The 21,234-nt window shown below is 34.4% G+C and overlaps 1 protein-coding gene across 3 annotated transcripts; it reads left to right on the top strand.

Annotated features, from left to right (window-relative positions):
- Position 1: 1 nt before the first annotated feature.
- LOC138129706 (putative ankyrin repeat protein RF_0381) lies at positions 2–20,720 on the top strand. 3 transcript variants are annotated; one of them, XM_069045988.1, is made up of 4 exons: positions 2–192; positions 19,431–20,397; positions 20,452–20,502; positions 20,553–20,720. In XM_069045988.1, the coding sequence occupies exons 1-4, from the start codon at positions 181–183 to the stop codon at positions 20,600–20,602; spliced, it is 1,080 nt and encodes a 359-aa protein (XP_068902089.1). In that variant the 5' UTR covers positions 2–180; the 3' UTR covers positions 20,603–20,720. The 3 variants fall into 3 exon arrangements, with proteins under 3 accessions (XP_068902089.1, XP_068902090.1, XP_068902087.1); XM_069045989.1 differs by lacking the exon at positions 2–192 and adding an exon at positions 4,354–4,687; XM_069045986.1 differs by lacking the exon at positions 2–192 and adding an exon at positions 11,657–12,068.
- Positions 20,721–21,234: the final 514 nt, after the last annotated feature.

Raw genomic sequence — 21,234 nt, 5'->3', positions numbered from 1 at the left:
GTAGGCAATTACTACGCGTTTTGAAATTGAGATCGGTTAAAAAATCAGTCGAAACTTTCGGTTTTATGTCAATGATATTTCATTGACGATCAAGGTGTTGGACGTTTCGTAACGCAGTTCAAATTTGCACAGCGCCTGACGTTGCAGAAGAAAGAAAAAAGTGCGCGATTGAAGTCCGGGATGGTAAGATGGGTAAGATGGTTTCTTTTTGTAAATGTGTAAACGGAAAAGTTCGGCCAAACCTCAACAGAATGTGACCGTGAACTGGTTACGAATGCGTCGGTTTTGTGGCCTCAACAATTGTGTAACTCGCGGGATACTGATTTGGATTTGAATAATTTACAAGAAAAATTTTGTAAATAAATGTTACTTTGATGGTTACGACTATAAAACTGTGCGTTGAATAGGTAATTAATGAAGTAATCAAATTTTGAACATCAATTTTTCACATTCTGTTACTGTTTAGTATTTTGAATTAAAGCGAAAGTAGAAAAATTTCATGGGATTTTTTTTTCCGCCAAAATTTTTCACTCCAGCGACCGTTAATAAATAGTTATTAGTATACAAGACGATAAAATTGTATTTTATCTTCGAGAGCTTTTTTTAGTCCAGATGCTAATTAGGTACACTCGAAAAGATAATTAAATTTTATCGTCGTGTACAATATTCAATTTCTTTCTATAGCATTTGTATTTTATTATTGAAACTTTTTTTTAATCATTTCTAATCGTGTCAGGTTTTAAAATCTCGTATGAGCGTTGTTAATAAAAAAAATTAATTACTTTATCTACCCTTGCTGTTAAAGTAGCACTTTATCCACCCATGCGGTTAAAATGCTACTTGACCTTTTGATTTGAATAGATAAAAGCACACTTTAACATCTGCTATAGAAACAAATTATTTTATACAAATTTATGTTAAAACCGGTGGGATGATCTCACAATCGTAGATAAAATGTTGTACCTAAGACATACGTCTTTATTGCACTCACATCCTTTAAAATACTCGCTCGTACTTCGCTCGTATTTTAAACCCGTTCGTACAATAAGGATAACTTTTTACACTTAATCTTAAATAACTGTTAAAACAAATCGTTCAAAAATCGGTCACTGTTTATTGACCTCAGATCTATTCGCAAAGTTTTGGTAGGTAATGTTCCTTTCACTGGGAACGGATTTTGACTGCAAGCTAAGTAATTTTTTGTCCAAGTTGATTGCACCTGCACGATCTGAACCTACTAATTTTTAATTATCGACGGAACTGCAAAAAAAGTCTTAAGTGAAATCTTTAAAACGAGAATTTTTTTCTACCTCATAATTTAAAACAATTTAAATACTGTAACCACCAAATTTGGAATGTCTTGTAATTTCTGAAAACACTGTACTGCCAGTACAAGAACCCAGTGCTCTGAACGTATCAGGTAACTATAAATGATTGCAACAAATTTAATAGGTTGGCATCCCTGAATCTGAGCAATTGGTAAGCCTCGTCACTGTTAATGTGTCATTTTTGAGGTTAGGGTTTTTGATGTTTGGTGTTGCTGTGAAAAATGAATATTGCAAAAAAGATTTTGCAAAAAAATGGGGAAAACAAGTTTTACTAACGTGAATTAATTGGCATTTTGCAATTCGCTTTGAAAATAAGTCATTACAATAAACGTGTCAGTAGTAAAATCCATTTTAAAAAATAAAGTGTGATTATGACAACTTTGTTTTGTGACTTTTGATTTCACATATTTGAATTTAAAAATAGGTACCTATGCCAACATAAAACTTACAATATGTTGCCAACATAACACCAAAAAAAATCACAAACACTTACAGTCACTTGGTAGATATAATTTGTTTACATAAAATGCATTCACGTTGTTTTGGCATAATGAGAGGTCATGGAAATTTTTCATTCAATTTGTTACGGTGTGATCAAGAATGACTGAATCCGTTGGTAACAATGAAATTTGGCAAATTTGAAATTTACCATGAAAGGTTCATTTTCGTAATAGCATAAACGTAACTGACATAACGTGAACGGTGTTTATCGAAGATCCACCAGCGCTGCATTTTACATAGGATGCACACGTGGCAACACTGCCGAATTTTGGTCTTGCAGAAAATTAAAAGTTATAATACATTCATTTTTGTTTTAGACCAGAGTAGGCTATTTTAATGTTTTTAAATATTGGTATCGTGGCTATGTCAAAATAACAAAATCAAAATTGTTCGAACTGCCAGTGTCAAATTTGACATTATTATTAAGTGTTAAGGGGAAGAATACGCTCAGCTGAAACACTAGTTTTATGCAAAGTTTGGTAATGTTTTAAGGCCGATAAAATAAACATTACACATTTGAAATTTCATAAATATGTTGTCTTGATATTGTATTATGTGTAGACAACTTTGAAATAAAAATTTTAGTGTCATATTCCGAATTATAATTAATTTAAAACGGGCTTTTTCCATTGGTATTATTTTATTATGCAAGAGTTTAAAAAAAAAAAAATTTCATCTACACATCCACGTGTGCTTTGAGAAAAGGATAATGCAAAAAAAAATTGATTGTATTCAGAAATCAATGAAAAAAACCTTTTCGAATGACATAATGTTTCTGGGTTTGGAGGAAGCGATTCAATGCATATACTAGCTGCATCTCTCTGTCGCTGTCGCGCTTTCACACACATCTGTTTCTAGTGGCTTTAGTAATATAATTAACAATGATCTGTACATTAGGTACTAACATCGATTATAAAAATCTAATGTAGGCAAAGTAGCTATATTTTGGTGCCCTGATGCCCAAAAAGTGGATGCAGAAATTGACGCAGAGGATATGCAGAAATTGAAGGACAAATTTCTACTTCAACTGCGGCAGAATCATGATCAAATAAAAAACATCGAAGAGTCAACTAGAACGCAAAGAGATTCTTCCGCATGGTATGAACAAAGAAGTGTTAGATTGACAGCTTCTAATTTTGGGCGTGTCTGTAACATGCGAGCTTCAACGAATCGTTCCAATTTTGTAAAAGAACTTTTAGTACCAAACTTTTCTGGAAATAAATTTACAAAATATGGAATTGATAACGAGATAAATTCGTTCAGAGCCATAAAGCAAGTTCTTACATCTACAATAGGTAATGTGCCAACAAGTATCATATTTTTATACAAACATATTTTTACAGATATTAACAGTGACCAAATGGGCGCACTCGAATTCCCGTCTGACTTATTTCTTGTCATAAAGTAATGCAAGAATTCCCGTCAGGTAATTATCAACTGATCTAATCCATAACTCGAGTTCCCGTCAAGGGTAAAAGAGCGCTTCAATCCCTTACTTACCTACCCCTCTGGCCGTTGCCAGGTACCATTGTTGTTTACCATTAGGTACGTGGACCAAAAAAAAATTTTTTAAATTTTAAAAAGTTACAAATACTCTTTGATCAACAATTATATACTTAGATAAGGGGCGGCTGTGACTTTGACAGTGTCAGATTTTTCGTATCTGTGCTAAGTCAGCTAATAAACGTCAAACAACTGTCACTATTAACCAAATTTTAATGCAAAAATGGTTTTTACTTCAGAACATAGAAGATTCATCATTGAATCTTACTTTCGTAATTCGTAACAGTGCTTTCAATAACCAAGATTTTTTTCTGACGGGAATTCGAGTCTAGAATTTGTGGTGCATTTTTGCCTTGACGGGAATTCGTGTGCAGGATTAAAGGGCCTATGTCCAAGCCCAGGTATAAAATATTATGCTGACGGGAACTCGTGTGCACCGGACCAAATTAAAGATTGTGGTTTATTTATCAGCGAACAACATCCATTTTTAGCGGCTAGTCCAGATGGAATGATTGGGGATTTTGGGCTTATTGAAATCAAATGCCCGTATACCGCAAGAGAGTTAACACCTGAGGAAGCTATTATATCGAAAAAAATCAAATTTGCCAAACTGGAAAACGGCAGTTTGAAGTTGAAACGGACTCATGCATATTACTTCCAAGTTCAGGGACAGCTTTTAATAACAAACCGATCTTTATGTTATTTTGTAATATGGACACCGAAGGTAATGATTTTTGAAAAAATTGAAGCAGACGCCGACTTTTTCGCCCAAACGATGCTACCAAAATTAAAGTGTTTTTATTTTGAACATCTGTTGCCTGCGTTGATACAACGAGGTGATTTGTCATAAAAAAAATTCGTGGATTAGGCCTACGGGGGATACCACATTAAAAAAAAAACGCGCCTAGTACTCTACCTCCGAGGTGGTGTGGAAAGGAGTTTTTACAAGTTCGATCGGCCAAAATATAGTTCTTATTTATTAGATTTATTTTTGATTATTTCGTTCATAAAAAAATCTGACCAATTACAGCGCCGTATCTAGACGATTATTTTAAATACAGGATTATTGCAGTTTGAAGTAAATGCTTTCATGCTAAATATAACTATGTACTAACTATACATAAAATCTATCGATATACAATCAATTATAAGGTCTGATCCTATTTTGGCCCCATACTTTAATCTCCATCGTGTTGCAGGGTGCACGTGTACTCAATCGCCCATGTGCATCACAAGATGTTTTTCAAACCGACGCGACGTAGACAAATTTTATACGGGATACCGGATGTTGTGTGGAACACTACATTTGAAAATTAGAATGTGACACTCGCCGCTAGCGTATTCTTCCCCTTAAGGTAAATTAGTTTTAAATTTGTGCAATATTTACATTTATCACTAAATACACATACGAGTATATACACATATTATACATGATGTATATTGTCATTCAGCCACAGTCTTACCATACAACTCGCCAAATTTCCATAGCCTACTCTGGTCTAAAACAAAAGTGAATGCACTGTAGGTCAAGTTAATGCGAACACTGTCAAATGCAGCGTTGTCAACACTTTTACCTTAAAGTCCCTAGATATATCTAGGGACTTTATTTTACCTCTTTCTAACTATCAACCGGTTCAGATCTTAAGGATGAACTGGAGTAACAATCTCAGCAAAAAGTTGCGGAATTCTTATTATGCTATGAAACGTTTATAACGAGATATCAATATTTGAAAAAAAAGTTTTTAATTTTTGGAAACGAATTGTAATCAGTTGCAAGTAAATTTTGTCTTTATTTTCTTGATATTTAGATAATTACTTACATGTGATTTTACAATCTTTTGACTAAGGCTGTACGTAAAAGTAAACAGAAGCACACTGAATTCAATTTTCATTGCATTTCTGTTAAAGTTCTTAACGTAACTGTGGTAAAACGTGCGATATGAGTGTAATATTGCATACCGACGTCAATTATATGCGTTTTGTTCACTTTTTATTGAAATTAAAACAGGTACATAACCTCAAAAACCGTGTTTTTCCACATATAATTAGCGATTAATTGGAAAATCCTCAACCAACTTTTTTTGTAAATTCATTAGAACATTCTACGATATCGATACTTCATGTGTGAAAAATTTAAGAAAAATTGGCCATTTTGAAATATGTTTTTTTTTCAATTTATATACGAGCATTGATCGATTTCTCATAAGAATGCGTGTAAAATATCCCGAAACTTTAAAAGGTAATAACTTTAAAATTCCTCGATCAATTTTTTTTTAATTTGGCACAGTACTTTAGCATGGATAGAAGGACTCTAGTACCAATTTTGAGCCATTTTCGCCATTTTTCAATGTTACTCCAGTTCATCCTTAAACTGCCTCAATATTTAAAAATATCTTTTACAGAAAATGGTGCTTCCAAGGGGTTATCGACAATTAAAAATTGTTTTATTTTTTTTTCAGTCAGCTATGAACCAAACGATAATTTTTAATACATCGTTAGATTCAGAAAAAAAAACTTTATCAGACTAAGCCTAAAAAACTACATGTGTCCATTAAAAAAAAAAAAGTTGACTATAGTAAGCTACTGAAAATATCGCAAAAAAAAAATTATTTTATGGCTGCTTCGTAGCGCATGAAAAACCATATCTTCGGTTTTTTTGTTCATTGAAATCGGATAATAAATAAAAAAGTTATAGGTTGAGGCGTTTTTTATCAAACAGCCTGTATAAGATTTGCTTTTAGATTATAACAAAATTATTGAGAATTGACAATGTGAATTATGTACTACTAAAATATCCCGTTTGTGTAACTTATTTTTACACATCATAAACTTCTTCACAAAGTTACGCACTACCTTAGAATTTCGAAATACATACCTACCAATTTTAATTCCAGAACCATCAGATTTGGGTACCTTTAACAATCCAGGAATCCTTAACTGCTTGAACAATTTTATCACTGACACTTTTAACAATTTTCCAAACTTTAATAAAAATATTAAACTTGAGGACTGCAAAAAAAAATTAAAAACGGGTACATACTCTCAATCAGGCCCCTTATTGTTGCTCCCTAATCGATATCTTCCCATATTTCCATCTCTCGCTGTCTTACCTTGTGAAGGTTAGCTGTAGGAGGCATTTGCTCTTGCAAACATCTTCCCATATTATCCTACAATGTTCCCTTGGATTCAGGTCTGGACTTCTTGTTGGCCAGTTCCATACTGCCACTATTCTGGCAGTATGAGATTTTGCGTTCTTTTGCATCAGAATGAAATCATCCCCAAAATAAGGTACAAATGTAATGCAATTACGACTATTCAGGGACCGACGATTTACAACGTGCAAGCCTGTGGTGGCCGTCAGAGAAATGCCACCCTAAATCGTCAGAGATCAATCATCATAATCGAATCAACTGCCTGATGTTACATGCGCTCCGTACACGCTCCGGAAATCCTCAGAGAAAAAACTGTGCAGTCCTGGCCTTCCGTATTTCCTGAGTAGGTGTGGTAGAAAACTGCGGGGACTTGGCGGACTGTTCAGGCGGCCGGATGAGAATTAAAAAAAAACGATTCTGAATAACTGTGCAGGTCAAAGTAGCAGACCGATCGGATTGTGTGTGGCATTGCATCAGTTCAATTTGGTTGAGGCCGACTTTCAGACAACGTAAGCCGAAAATTTCTGGAAGAGTTTATCAAGATTTAATAGTCGAAACCATAATTTTGGCAGGTTAAAAGTAAACTCTATCATGATAGGGTGAAAAAGAAAGCTGTCTATACGCAAGCGTTTTTTGTGGTAAAAGCCATAAAATTATATCAACTGTTTCTCAATTGACATGTTAATTATTTCATGGTACTGTAGTGGTTCGAATAGATTCGCTCAATTAAGAATTTTTATTTTAAATATTAAATTTCAACAAAACGTTCATAACAACCATTCATTGGGGGCGGAATTTTTGTTGGTTATAATTTTATGTTTCTCGATGCCTTTGTCGGCACAATAATCCCTAAAAGTGGCATATAATAGTATATTATATCATAAAGAGTTGTCTTCGACCACCCACGTTTTCTTTCATATTTTAATGGGGGTTTATGACCGCTACCCTTGCAGCTTCTTTAGGGGCTGCACAAAACTTGTATTGTAAAGCGTCACTTCTACTTGAGCAGCTAAACGTTCAAGACGCCTTGTAGTTGTCACAAATTCGTAATATGTAAATCTATTTTTTGTTAAGTTTAAATCCGTTTACATTATTTAATAACATCATTATAATCGTACCGATCGAAGCGTACGATACAACACAGCAAGCAAGTAGGCATATGACCATATGAGATCACAAGTTCTTGAACTTGGGATCTAAACTGTAATTTTCTAAGGGGACTCAATTTTTGGACATGGGGCAAAATGCTTTCGAAAAAACACCTATCTTTATCCAAAGGCTTCTCGATAGGTGCTTTCTCCTTGTTCTGTAGGAGGCGCAACTTCTCCGTCTCTACATTTAAAAGAGCTTGCCCTATCAAATCATTAGACTTTTTCCTTTTTCTGCCGGAAGTGAAACAGTAGGTTGTTCATTAGAAATTGGCGATTGCGGCGTGGGCTCCCAATCAAAATAAACTGGCGATTGGGACTCCAGTCCCTGAATCTCATCTATATCGGCCGAACTTGGGATAGGTGCACCTTCGCTCTCAGGTGAATCATGCACATCTTCCAAACTGTCTATACCTAACGAAGTGGTTGGCAAATTAGATGTAGATCTCCGGGAGGTGAACTGATCTTTTAAAAAGAGCAAGCTTTGAAAGTACGGCCACTTGGGGGTTATCACAATCCCCCCCTCGTCTCCAGATTTGGGTTTTGGACATTTTGCCAACGCCTTTCTGAAAGTGTCCCTCAGATACTTTATTTATTTTTACAGCATCTCCTACAAACAATTGTATTAAATAATTGCATTATTTAGGTACTGTTACGATTTAAATCGCCGCGCGATTGTAAATCTTCGCGATTTTTCTAGAATGTTCCGGAAGGTGCCGGATCTACCCACCAGCAAGTCCGGAGCAGTGGTGACACCCCAATTTTTACAGGCCGTAGCTTCTCAAAGTTTTCGGTTGTATTTTGTCACTCCGTCGAACTAATTGAGCGTTTGTATTTAACTATAGTCAAATTTCCATTGTCACTCATTATTTCGACGGGTGAAAAGTTCTATCAAATTCATTTATTTGTATATCGCGTTTAGGATTTATAATTTGTTCCACTGTTAAAGTTGCAGTTTTGTCATAAGGCGCGTCATTTCATTAATCGTACTAACTTAAGAAAAAAATTTCTTATCAAGTCCGTCGGGTTTTTATATTCACGAACGATTATCAATCCGTGAGTGACCTCGCCAGGAATTGTGTATCGCGCTCACCGAACATTTTTTTGCGCGTGGTTCTTCACCGGTCCGTACCGGAGAAAAACATCTTAACTTCAATTTTTTTTTTTTTGGAGCGAAGGAAGACTTGGAGGACCTCCCCGCTTATGCGGGCGGCGTAGCCGAATAGCGACGTTACGTAGGACCAGTCGGCCTTCCTCCTTCGCTAAAGAAGGGAATTTTTTTTTACTGTTTCGCCGGTACTCGTTCGTTGAATATCTGGGACCCGGAGGACCCTCCGAGGAGTTAGGTTATTTTGTACAATTTTGTACACGCCATAAGGCTAGTCAGGCTTCGTTGTTTTCTTTTTCATTTATATCATTATTTTCATTGTTTGACATCTGAATAAACGATTAGTTGGAAGATTGTGTATCATTTCCCGTACTCCGGGCTGTTCTCACCAAAATTTTCAGCTTCAGTCGGCGTTTCTCGTGGTTCGCATTGTAAACCGAGTCGAAGCCACGACCCCTGAACATTCCGGATTTGTAACCGGTAACAGGGTTGCCCAGTTTCGGGAGCGTAATTTATAACGTAACAGTACCTAATAATACTGTTTTTATTTTTTAGTAACACGATATTGTTTCTTTTCGTCATAGATACAGATTGTGAAAAACAACTCATATCTCCCTTGGGATTTGTCAAATTTTTTTGCCCTCCACATTGTCGGCAACAAACTCATGAGAACGAAACTATAGCAACCACATATTCACGCAATCTTCCCTGCTAAATATTTTTAATAAAATTTTAACTTTTAAGTAGAGAGACTAAAAAATAAAATATTGTATGCACCACGGGAGATATTCATGTTTTTCCCCTCGGTTGACTTATTCAAAATGATTGTGAATAAGTATTGCAACTATGTACGAAAATGTATGTGGCAACTGTGTGAATGGGATAGAGTTGACATTTGTATGACATTTCATAAGCGTGTATTTGATTTTTTAAATTCCATTACACATTGATTTGACAAATTTCAAAATTGCGCGACTATAAACTGTCAAAGAAATGTCAATTCTATCCTACCCACAGTTGCCACATAAATTTTCGTACATAGCTGCCAGATTTATCCACAATTATTTTGAATCACCCAATATTTACATTTCGATTTCGATTGCAAGATCGATGTTCAAGTAAACAATCCGATTGGTTTGATTCCCAATTTCACAATCAGCTGTCAAATGACTTTTGTGCATGTAGGCAAATATGCAAATTGGAATAGAAATAAAACAACTACTACATTGGTTGGACAGATCGCGAAACAACACAAAAGTAAAAGCAAATGTAATTTTATTTTAATTTACTGGATTGCGTTTTTCCAGATTTTTCTTCAAATCTTCCAGATTTTTTTTTCAATTGAATTGAAAAGCAAATATGTAGGTCCTGCTGTCAGTGCATATAAAAATTATAATTTTTGAAATTTGTCCGAATTTTCCGACTTTCCTTTGTAATTGTCCCGAATTTTTTTTCCGAAAACTTATCCAAAACCCTAACAAACAAAACCAAAAAAGAATTACGCATAGCCATCGTTCGAATCCTAAGTTATGGTCTTGAGTTCATACAAAAAAGTACTTTCAGTTTTCCCCGAATTATTTTAAGTAATTTAGTTTTTTCAGATTTTTCCCCAAATCTTCCAGATTTTTTTTTTCTATTGAAAACATTCAATTCAGTCATTTCTAGCCCGGGGCATATCGAACAAAAAAAAAAATTAATCAAATATGTCGTTCCTATCGTCAGTTTGTTACGATCGAAAATGCATACAAAAATTATAACTTTTGCAATTTTCCAATTTTCCGGGCAACTTTTCCAATTTTTTTTTTCTTTTTAAACCACCCCTGTATTAAAGCGAACAAAAGAAAAAAATAAATATTCAAATCGGTCAAGCCGTTTTTAAGTTTTAGCGAGACTAACGAACGGCGATTCATTTTTATATACTTAATAGAAATAAACTTTATAATTATTGGTATTTAAATATTTCTTACAATTATCTAGAAATGCTGATAATACCAGAGTCAATTTGCTGCCGGCAATGTGTGTTACCAACTGAAAAAAGTTCCTAGATTTCGGATGTGTTACTCGTAATAGCTTATTAACGCATTCAAAACGAATGCGTTAACAGCTTTGTTAAAACAGCAAATTAGAAAATAGTATATTATGCACCGAGGGAGTGAAGTGGATGATTTTTACCCGAGGTGCAATTTGTAGCCCGAGGGTTCTACAAAGCACTGAGGGTAAAAATCATTCACTCCCGGGGTCCATATACTATTTTTTGCACGACTCACCGATTTTAGTAGAAAAAAACCGAAAATTTGTAAATTATCACTGTCAAGCTAAATTGAAGAGTCATGTTGACAGTTAAAAATATTTTTTAACCTTTCGGCTTATTTCAATTAAAATTTTTGAATCCTGCAAATAATAGTATTGCACCTCGGGAATGCATGATTGTTACCGTCGTTGCTTTGTAGGACCCTCGGGCTTCGTCTTCGGGCTACAAACTGCATCTCGAGTGAAAAATAGTATATTATGCACCGAGGGAGTGAAGTGGATGATTTTTCCGAGGTGCAATTTGTAGCCCGAGGGTTCTACAAACCACTGATGGTAAAAATCATTCACTACCGAGGTCCATATACTATTTTTTGCATGACTCATCGATTTTAATATAAAAAAGCCGAAAATTTGTAAATTATCACTGTCAAGCTAAATTGAAGTGTCATGTTGACAGTTAAAAATAATTTTTAACCTCTCGGCTTTTTTCAATTAAAATTTTTGAATCGTGCAAATAATAGTATCTGCACCTCGGGATTGCATGATTGTTACCGTCGTTGCTTTGTAGGACCCTCGGACTTCGCCTTTGGGCTTCATACTGCACCTCGAGTGAAAAGAAAAATGAATTCGAAATAAATATGAACCATAAAAGGTTGAATAGGCTATGGTTTTTTGCCCAAGGGGAAAAAAGAGCCACTTTACTCCATACAATCAGGGAGTAAAGTTGCTCATTATATACAGGTCGTGCAAAAAATCTTGTATGTACTGCTACGATTTAAATCGCCGCGCGCTTTGAAATCTTCACGAAGGTTCTAGAACGTGCTAGAACCCCATCGCACCACTGGAATCGTATCCGTTTCCGCCAAAAACCCTAAGCGGAGAGAGGGGGTGTTCTGTGGTCTTTGGTCTATTCGTCTATTTCTATTCTAGTGGGTAGTCTGTGCAACGAGGAAGGAGGTTAACCACCTTGATCTGAAGATAATTGTGTTGTCTAGTTTGGTATATTACTAATTTACCCAACAAAGTTTGAGATAATATATTGTTTTGTGAGTGAGCAACAATGGCTTATCATCAATGGGTAGGATAATATTTTTCTGCATATATGTACTCGCAAATGGTGTTTTTTAAAGATGGCGTCGAAGTTGGCGTTGGCGTCTTAAAAAAGACTGATTTTTTTCAAACTGCATATTAAAAACACGCAAAAAGTGGAGATAGATTTAAACAGCTGATCGGAGTGCGTAATCCGGTGGTGCGTTCACAATCGACTCTTCAACGCCAACTTCGACACAAATTTTTTAAAAAACACCCGTTATATTACTAATGCCGTATTTAACACTTATAAAAAATTATGTGATTCGACTATACTCGTAGTCTTTGCCAAAATTCTAAAACCACCACCTGTTGAATTAAGTTCCCAATAAAAACAACGTTGCCGATTGTGTTTTCCAGGTAAATTACGGTGTTGGTGGTTTTATAATTTTGGGGCAATGTTGCAGTTTAAGGTCCTACTACTGCGCAGCCCTATTGCGCACGGAGAGCACTCCGTGTTCCGTACAATACTTACTTCTCCATATGTACTTACACCGTTGCCAGATTTATTAAAGGTTCAACATTATATTGCTCGTAGCAGAGAATTATGGTGGGTTGCGTAATGACAGAATTTTATCCCTTTTGTTCACATTTTTGTTCATGTTGTGTCTTACAGTTTAATTTGTTTTTGCAAAAACTACAACAGTCACCCCGTAGAGACGTTTCTTCTGAATCAAATGCACTTTTTAGCTCATCTTAAAACGAAAAATTGAACAAAAACATGTGGATTTTTTTTAATGAAGCGATTTTTTTTAAAACTGGGCTTATTACAAACAAGACAACAAACAAATCAACAAATTGCACCAAAACGTGCATGATCTAGAAAAGTCTGTTCAATCTTTAATAAATCTGGCAACGGTGTAAGTACATCAACAGAAGTAAATATTGTGGGGCACGGAGCGCGCATTATTAGGACCTTAAACTGCAACATTACCAGAGATGTCGCTGTTTTTACAAAAAAATTGAAGATCGAAAAAATATATTTAATTAAATGGCAACATCCAATTCAATATTTCGTGCAACTGTCATTATTTTTAACAATTTATTGTCAATGTCATTTCAAAATTTGGTTAGACTGTTTTAAATTAAAAAACTTTCCCTGCCTAATTATGCCCACGTCAAGAAAAGTGTTAAAAAATTTAAAAAAAACGGCAATTGTCAGAATAAAATTGATACATTTACAATTTTTCATAGTGTGAAACCTCTTTACAAGAGATAGGTTAGAATTATGGTCAAAATTCAATGACATTTTTAAAAATTATTTGACAGGTATTGTCAAGTAGACAATTAATTAACAAATGAACAAAACCAAATTTACATCAGGGAAATTTTCATTTCCCGCTTTTTTTGCAACCAACTGTATCATAAAATGGTATTATCCTGCTGGAGAAGGTGGCTCCACTGGTAGAACAGCAGCTGTAAGAGTGGAGGGTCATTACTCATTAGCGTGCAACATATCCTAATCGGCTACAATCAACATTTAGCTAAATTTTTTAAGACATAGTTACGTAAAAAAAATAGTTTTTCTTCAAACGTCCGTAAATTATGATATTATCCTGCTGCATTGATAATGCTAAAGTGTCACTTCATTGTCATGGCATCTAACGAGCTGACGACCTGGTTTTTTAACATGTCTTAAATAATTTGTTATACCGGGTGATTCAGATTGGTATTCGCGCCCCTATATCTTTTTTATTTTAAGAAAAAAATATAGTAAACCATATATATTTGTAAATCGCTTATGAAACTACAATAGATGACGTTGTCAAATCTTCTCTACGATGACATATGTTAAAGTTAAGACAGTCAACTTTTTTTTTTAAATGATACATTATACATTTCTTAGTCTATTCTTGTAAAGCTTTTTTTTTCTACATTTGAATGTGTAAAAAAAGTTGACACTTGCAATAGGAAAAAATCGAGAAAAAAAATATATGATTTAATTTATTCGAAAGTGTTATTTTATAAAAAGAGCTAGTTAGCCATGGAGACAATTGAATTTTGACATTAATAGCGTCAATTATTAACGTACCTACATTTAAATAAATAGCTATGTTATAACCTACATTTACCGCTTTGAATGCATACACGATGAAAATATGTACCTAGTTGAATTTTGATAGTGCATGAATGACGTGATGAGTCTTGGGAATCGTATTCGAATTATTCGAATATTTGAATAGGTGACTATGTAAAATTCGAATAAGTGTAAATTCTAATATTCGAATAAAGTAAATTCAGGATGGATCGGGTATTTCACTGTCAAATAATTTTATTTTTTGGCTATGTAATTCTTAAAATAGTGAGATGCAGGGAACCAACATAACGCGAATTTAGCATAGTAAATTCAGTATGGATTTGGTATTTTGTCCGAGTCTCAGTTTTCTCGCCGAGGCGCACCCGAGGCTTGAAAACAAACAAGGTCAAATCATTTTATTTTTTGGCTACGTGGTTGTCTTGTAAATAGTGACATGCAGGGAACCAACATAATGTGAATTTACAAATGTTTGGCTTACTTGTTCTTTTTAGAAAATAACGCTTTCGAATAAATTAAATCATATTTTATTATTTTTCTCGATTTTTTTTCTGATGTAACTGTTAACTTTTTTATACATTCAAATGTAGAAAAAAAAACTTTACAAGAATAGGCTAAGAAATGTATAGTGTACTATTTAAAAAAAAAAAGTTGACTGTCTTAACTTTGACATATGTCATCGTAGAGAAGATTTGACAACATCATCTATTGTAGTTTCACAAGCGATTTACAAATATATATGGTTTGCTATACTTTTTTCTTAAAACAAAAAAGATATAGGGCCGCGAATACCAAACTGAATCACCCGGTATATGAAGGTTTGAAGAAAAAATAGTATATCACTGCGTTCGGCAGCCAATCTACCAGCCGCAGCACATAAAACTTCATTTTTGCTCCTCATAACATAATATATGTACTATTTTCCAGCAATTCCATTTAATTTTTTTTGTAATTTGCCTCCATTTTGATTCTCTAATACACATATTAACGAACGCGACGTCATCATCTGGGATGTCCTTATAGCCATTATTTCACGGAACATTTTACGAAAATTTTTAGGTTGGCATAGCTTGATCCGTCATGCATGTCAGTTTAAATTACAAAATGTGCAAAGAATTATTTATCAGGATTTATCAGGCAACAAATTCGCGACCGTATTTTTGGCAATTTCACGTATTTCAGCGGGCGTACATGAAAGATTATCTTCCATATTCGTGTTTTGTGACAGAATTTGGATAAAACAAAAGGCGACTTTGAAGACTTGATCAAATTTTCACTTTTAAAATTAAGACATTACCAACCGCCACAAAAATCCCTAAATCGAGAAAAGTAAACATTTTTGTTTGAAAACGGCTTAAAAAGGGCAAATTACAAAAAATAGTATAAAAAACTCGTTTCATAAGACCTTGAAGCACTCATTCTTTAAAATAACTCGTGGCTACGCCACTCGTTTTTTAATCTTTAATTCGTGCTTCAAGACTGGTCTTATGAAACTTGTCTTTTAATATACTATTTTTTAATTTCCATCTTTTGGGCAAATGTGGAAAAGTGAATCCAATTTTCGTAGCCACTCTGTACATCTAATTTAGATTCTCTTTTTTAAAACTCTTATCAAAATCTTATTACCTAAACGATTCTTTGACTTTTGCTGTTTGAGAATCAAAGAAAAATCCTAAAACTAGTAACCATTTAACTGCTAACACTTTTGAATTTTTCACAACATTGTGAAGTATTGAGTGATTCAAAATTATTGTGGATAAGTATGGAAACTATGTACTAACGGAAATTTATGTGGTAACTGTGTGGGTGGAGTAGAGTTGACATTTGTATGACATTTCATATGCGTGCATTGATTTTTTTTTTATAACATTGCACATTAACTTGACAATTTTCAAAATTGCGCGACTATGTCAACTCTACCCTACCCACACAGTTGCCACATAAATTTTTGTACATAGTTGACATACTTATCCACAATAATTTTGAATCACCCAATATTTATGCTGAAGATCAGTGGCAAAAGTTAGGTTAGGACCAGGTTAAGAAGTGACATGTTAATCTGAAATAAAAATCCAACTGTGTTCCATCCATTAGGTGTGCTCTAATACCTTCATTTATTCCGCTTATAGCAGAAAAATAAAAATTTAGATTTGCTGGCCCAGTATCGTTAGTGTCTGATTTAATTTGAATTTGGACTTCTTTTTCTGCTAAAGCATCTCTATCCACCTCTTCAAGTACCGTACCTATGTTTCTCATCTCCACTTTCTGAGCAATTCTCGCTTGGAGAAGGAGAATATTTCTCAAAACCTGGACCTTCATAACCACTTCGGCTTTGAAAGTGTTCATCGGATGAATTAGAACAAGCCAAATTAATTTTCTTAATTTAAATCAAGTAATCAATTTTTATAGGTTTTTGTATAGTTTAAAAACGGACTTTTTCTGTCATTTTGACAAACGTTATTATAAGACAGGTTATGTCTTAATTTTTAGATAATTCCATTTGAATATTACATTAATATTTGGTCGTGGCACCGTATGCATTGATAACCGCATTTATTCTACGTGGCATAAACTGCTCTAAATTCCCACTTTTCTTGTTCAAAAACTTTTGGTAGTGGCATTTTTGAATAAATTAAGTGTCACAGTATGACGTTAATAAACGCCAGAACAACAAAATTACACAGGCAATTAATAGGTGTACGCGATTTTTTTGAATATAACAGTACATTCGATGTTAGGAGGCAGTTCATTTGATCCAGGTTAAAACAAAGTTAGCAATGGTGAAAACAGTAACTTTTTGGTAATTTTGTGTTTACAAATTTATCGAGGCAGGCCTATCTTCTTTAACCTAGAATCTGGTATTGCGTTTTATTCCGTTCGTTTTATTTTTTGTGTGTATTTTAAGGACTTTAGACGTTTCCAGTGTTGTTTTTGATACCTACTATACAGGGTTATTCACGTAAGATGACCAGGTAAAAATACAACCCAAAATATATCGAGTGTTCAAATGAAATCCTGGGCTGGGAAGGCGTTGGAAACCGTCAATTGTTGTGCTTTTTTAAAGCGTAGATTAATTGGAGCATGTTGACAGCTAACCTAAAATTTAGAGCCAAAAAAATCTTTCTTTTTTTCTTTCTGTACAATGTTTTACATTAAAAATAGAATAACTTAACGATTCCTATTCTTGAAGCAAATATCTAAGGGCACCCTTTGCTGAAAACAAACATGTTCAAGTATGTTGCGATTAAACATAAACAAATGTCATTCGTGTCAAACGGCGGGAAATTCAAACTTTACACTGTTCTAAACGGTTTAATTTTTCCAACGCCTACTCAGCCCAGGATTTCATTTGAACGCGCGATACTTTACAAAGCATTCATTGTGTTTCGGTATTTAAAAATTAAATCAGGAATCCAAGTAGGTATTCTATTACATAATTTGAAAGATAAATCTGTCATTGCATTTTTCGTTCATATTTAGTATTTGAAAAGATTTTCGAACGATGACAGAACCGATATGATCCCACTTACCCATTACTTTTGTGATTTTAATTTCTTATTATTGTTATTAAATCAAATCATATTTTGCTGAGAAAGGCATTTTTCTGTCAGAAATTGAAATTCATCGGGCTGACATTAAAAGCTGTCTATGTTTTATGCGCATTGTGATAATGACGGATAATGTAATAGGGATCGAGATTGCTTTGTGAATTGTCTTTTGGGTTGCATTTTTACCTGATCAGGCTCGTCATCTTACGTGAATAACCCTGTATAATAATTATAACTACAAAATTAAATTATGATCAAAAATTAGGGTTCATAACAAAATGATTTAAGATTGCTTTAACAGTTGTTTATTTGAATTTATTTGCATTAAATGTGCTCTGAACGCGTTAGCAGGTGCAGGTGCTTTTGGTGGGCTGAAAATTATGGATTCCTGCAAAACTACTTAAAAAAAATTTTTTTTTGTTATACGTACTTAATTTAACAAAGAATAATAGTAGATAGTTTATTTGACGAGTTTGTGTGTAAATTGGGCCTTTTTTGGCACGCGACTGAAACGAGCGTTTTAAAGGCCCAAGAGTGCCAAAAAAGGCCCAATTTACACACGAACGAGTTAAATACAACGTTTTTTTTGTTCGACGAGCCCCTTAAATGCTTCAAATCGCTTAAAACCTTTAAAATTAGCTTGACGTTTCGTTTTGACAAGTTGTGACATTTATCAAAATCCGTTCACATAGGAGAAAATTCTCAAATTCTGACAGTGTCGAACAAAAAATATTTTATACCGTTCAGTTTGGGACGAGATTATCTCGGATACTTCTTCTGTCACAAACTGCACCACTTCTTTAGATAACCTAAATCTTTCTTTAAACTCTACATCTCTACATTTCGTAAAATGATTTTCACGGACTCTAGGATGTTGCACTAACTGATAGAGTTCGAAGAAATCTTCGTCGTCGGTTAATTCGCCAAGATACTGAACGTTTTCCATCACCGTTTACTTTCTCTCGCAATACTTTAATACCCACGATCTATTGAACTGGCGTTAAACCGACTCGAACTTCACAATTATAAATTATAAAACCACTTTCGTACAACGTCAAAACAGCGCTGAAAGTCGTTCAAAATTGAACTTGAGTTGAACCATGGTGGTAGTTACAACGGGGCCTTAATAACCATCAAATAACTAGTGCCTCATACCAAGGTGACAACACTTTGACAATTGTTTTAAAGAAAAAATGAACTTTAGTCTCAGAACGGCAGTGCGGCAACTTGCAAACACTTTGTCGGTGCGGGATTTCCCAATTTTCACTTAAACATTTTTGCTTTACACCATTTTACTCGTTGATATATGGACATTTTTATTCAAAGTTTAAACCGTCGAGCTAAAGCTCTCGGGCCTAACCAGAATAAAAATGCCCAAATTCAACTCGTAAAGTTGTCCAAGCAAAAAGTTTTCGTGAAATTGAAAAATTTATCCGATAAAAAAAATTAGGTCTTGCTATTTTACCTGCGAAAAAATTATTAACCAGTAGGAGAGAAATTCTACTTCTGGATTTGATTCAGGAGTGACCGCTTCTAATAGTAGTACCTTCCTAGTGGAAAAAGGTTTTTATCCACTCAAATGATTCACTTTATTTTCGTGGATAAAAACCTTCTTTTTTACTTGCTCATGAAATAATATGTATACTATATTCTGATTGTTAAATTTTGACAAAATTGTGTCATTATAGCTACATTTTTGTAACTATTATCTTACATTTTGCAACCCGTATTGTTTATTTCCAGTTTGTTGAATATGTTCATGTTTTAGAACCGATTATTCTATGCTCTATTGAACAGTGATACCACTGTTCTTACCCAAATGTTGAGAGAAGGTTATGACATGAGTAAAGTTGTGTTACGTTCATCACTGTCGTCCAATAAATGTACACCACTCGAGTTCGTAGTGTCCTGGAATAATCTTCCCTTTGTCAAGTTTTTGCTGGAGAAAGGTGTAAATCCCAACGTAGAAGGACCAAATGGAGATACTCCTTTGATCATCAGTATCAAAGCCGAGTTTCCTCAAATGTGCGAGAGTTTACTAGTTGCGGGTGCAAATACCTGTAAACCGGATAAAAATGGCAAAACTCCTTTATATTGGGCAGTGGACAAAAAAAACCAAAAGATAATAAATCAGCTGTTGGATCACGGGGCTGAATTGACAATTCATACAGCTTTATTTCATGCCATTGATTTAGGCTATTTAGATGTGGTACAGTTATTGGCAGAAAGGGGAGCTCCCCTTAATGTAGTGTCTTCAGGAACTCCCTTAATTCGTGCTATTGAGCGAAGTCATTCGGATATTACAAAATATCTAATAAAAAAAGGTGCCGACATAAATTTGGCTGATAAAAATGGTAATCTTCCTCTAAACTTGTGCATGGAAAAACGTAATTTTGAAATACTCAATTGCATGATTGCAAATGGCCTCAAAGTAGACGCAACACTTGCAAGCAGTTTACTTGTATGTTCATTAGAAATGGAACAGGTAGATGCAGTGGAATATTTTATAAAGCAAGGAGCAGATGTCAACCAAAAAAATAAAAATGGTCAAACGCTTTTGTCTACCGCTTTGAAAAATTCCGATTTACGATCTTTCCGATTGTTAATTGAATCCGGAGCTGATCCCCGATTGGCTGAAGCTGAGATTAAAGAAAAGATGGCTAAAGACGACGACTTTGCCATTTATATGAATTCACTGAATCTAGAATCCAAAATAAAAAAGGTCACGATTCGAGGTAACTGAACTGATATTTAAACTGCATCAATATTAAAAAAAATATCTTTTACAGAAAATGGTGCTCCCAAGGGAGAATCGACGGAAAATGCTTCATCGCTCCAAGGTAATCAATTCTTTATTTTAATTGCATTAATATATCCCACAATATTCCAGGTGCAACTGGTCATGAAGAAGCTCCACTTCATGTGAATAAGCATATATAAGATTTGCTTTTAGATTATAACAAAATTATTGAGAATTGACAATGTGAATTATGTACTACTAAAATATCCCGTTTGTGTAACTTATTTTTAGACATCATAAACTTCTTCACAAAGTTAATGCACTACCTTAAAATTTCGAAATACCTACAAATTTTAATTCCAGAACCGTCAGATTTGGACACCTTTAACAATCCAGGAATCCTTTACTGCTTGAACAATTTTATCACTGACACTTTTAACAATTTTCTAAACTTTAATAAAAATATTAAACTTCATGACTGCAAAAAAAACTTAATAACGGGTGCATACTCTCAATCAGGCCCCATATTGTTGCTCCCTAATCGATATCTTCCCATATTTCCATCTCTCGCTGTCTTACCTTGTGAAGGTTAGCTGGAGGGGGCATTTGCTCTTGCAAACATCGTCCCATATTATCCTACAGATGTTCCCTTGGATTCAGGTATGGACTTCTTGCTGGTTAGTTCATAACCTGAATACCAACGTCCGGAAGGTACTCTCTCACTATTCTGGCAGTATGAGATTTTGCGTTCTCCTGCAACAGAATGAAATCACCCCCAAAATAAGGGACAAATGGGACACGTGAGGTTCCAAAATGTCTGTAATGTAATTAC

The sequence above is a fragment of the Tenebrio molitor genome, chromosome 4 (genome assembly GCF_963966145.1).
Source record: "Tenebrio molitor chromosome 4, icTenMoli1.1, whole genome shotgun sequence".
Classification (NCBI taxonomy): Eukaryota; Metazoa; Arthropoda; class Insecta; order Coleoptera; family Tenebrionidae; genus Tenebrio; species Tenebrio molitor.
This window is presented reverse-complemented; position numbering and strand designations above follow the sequence as displayed.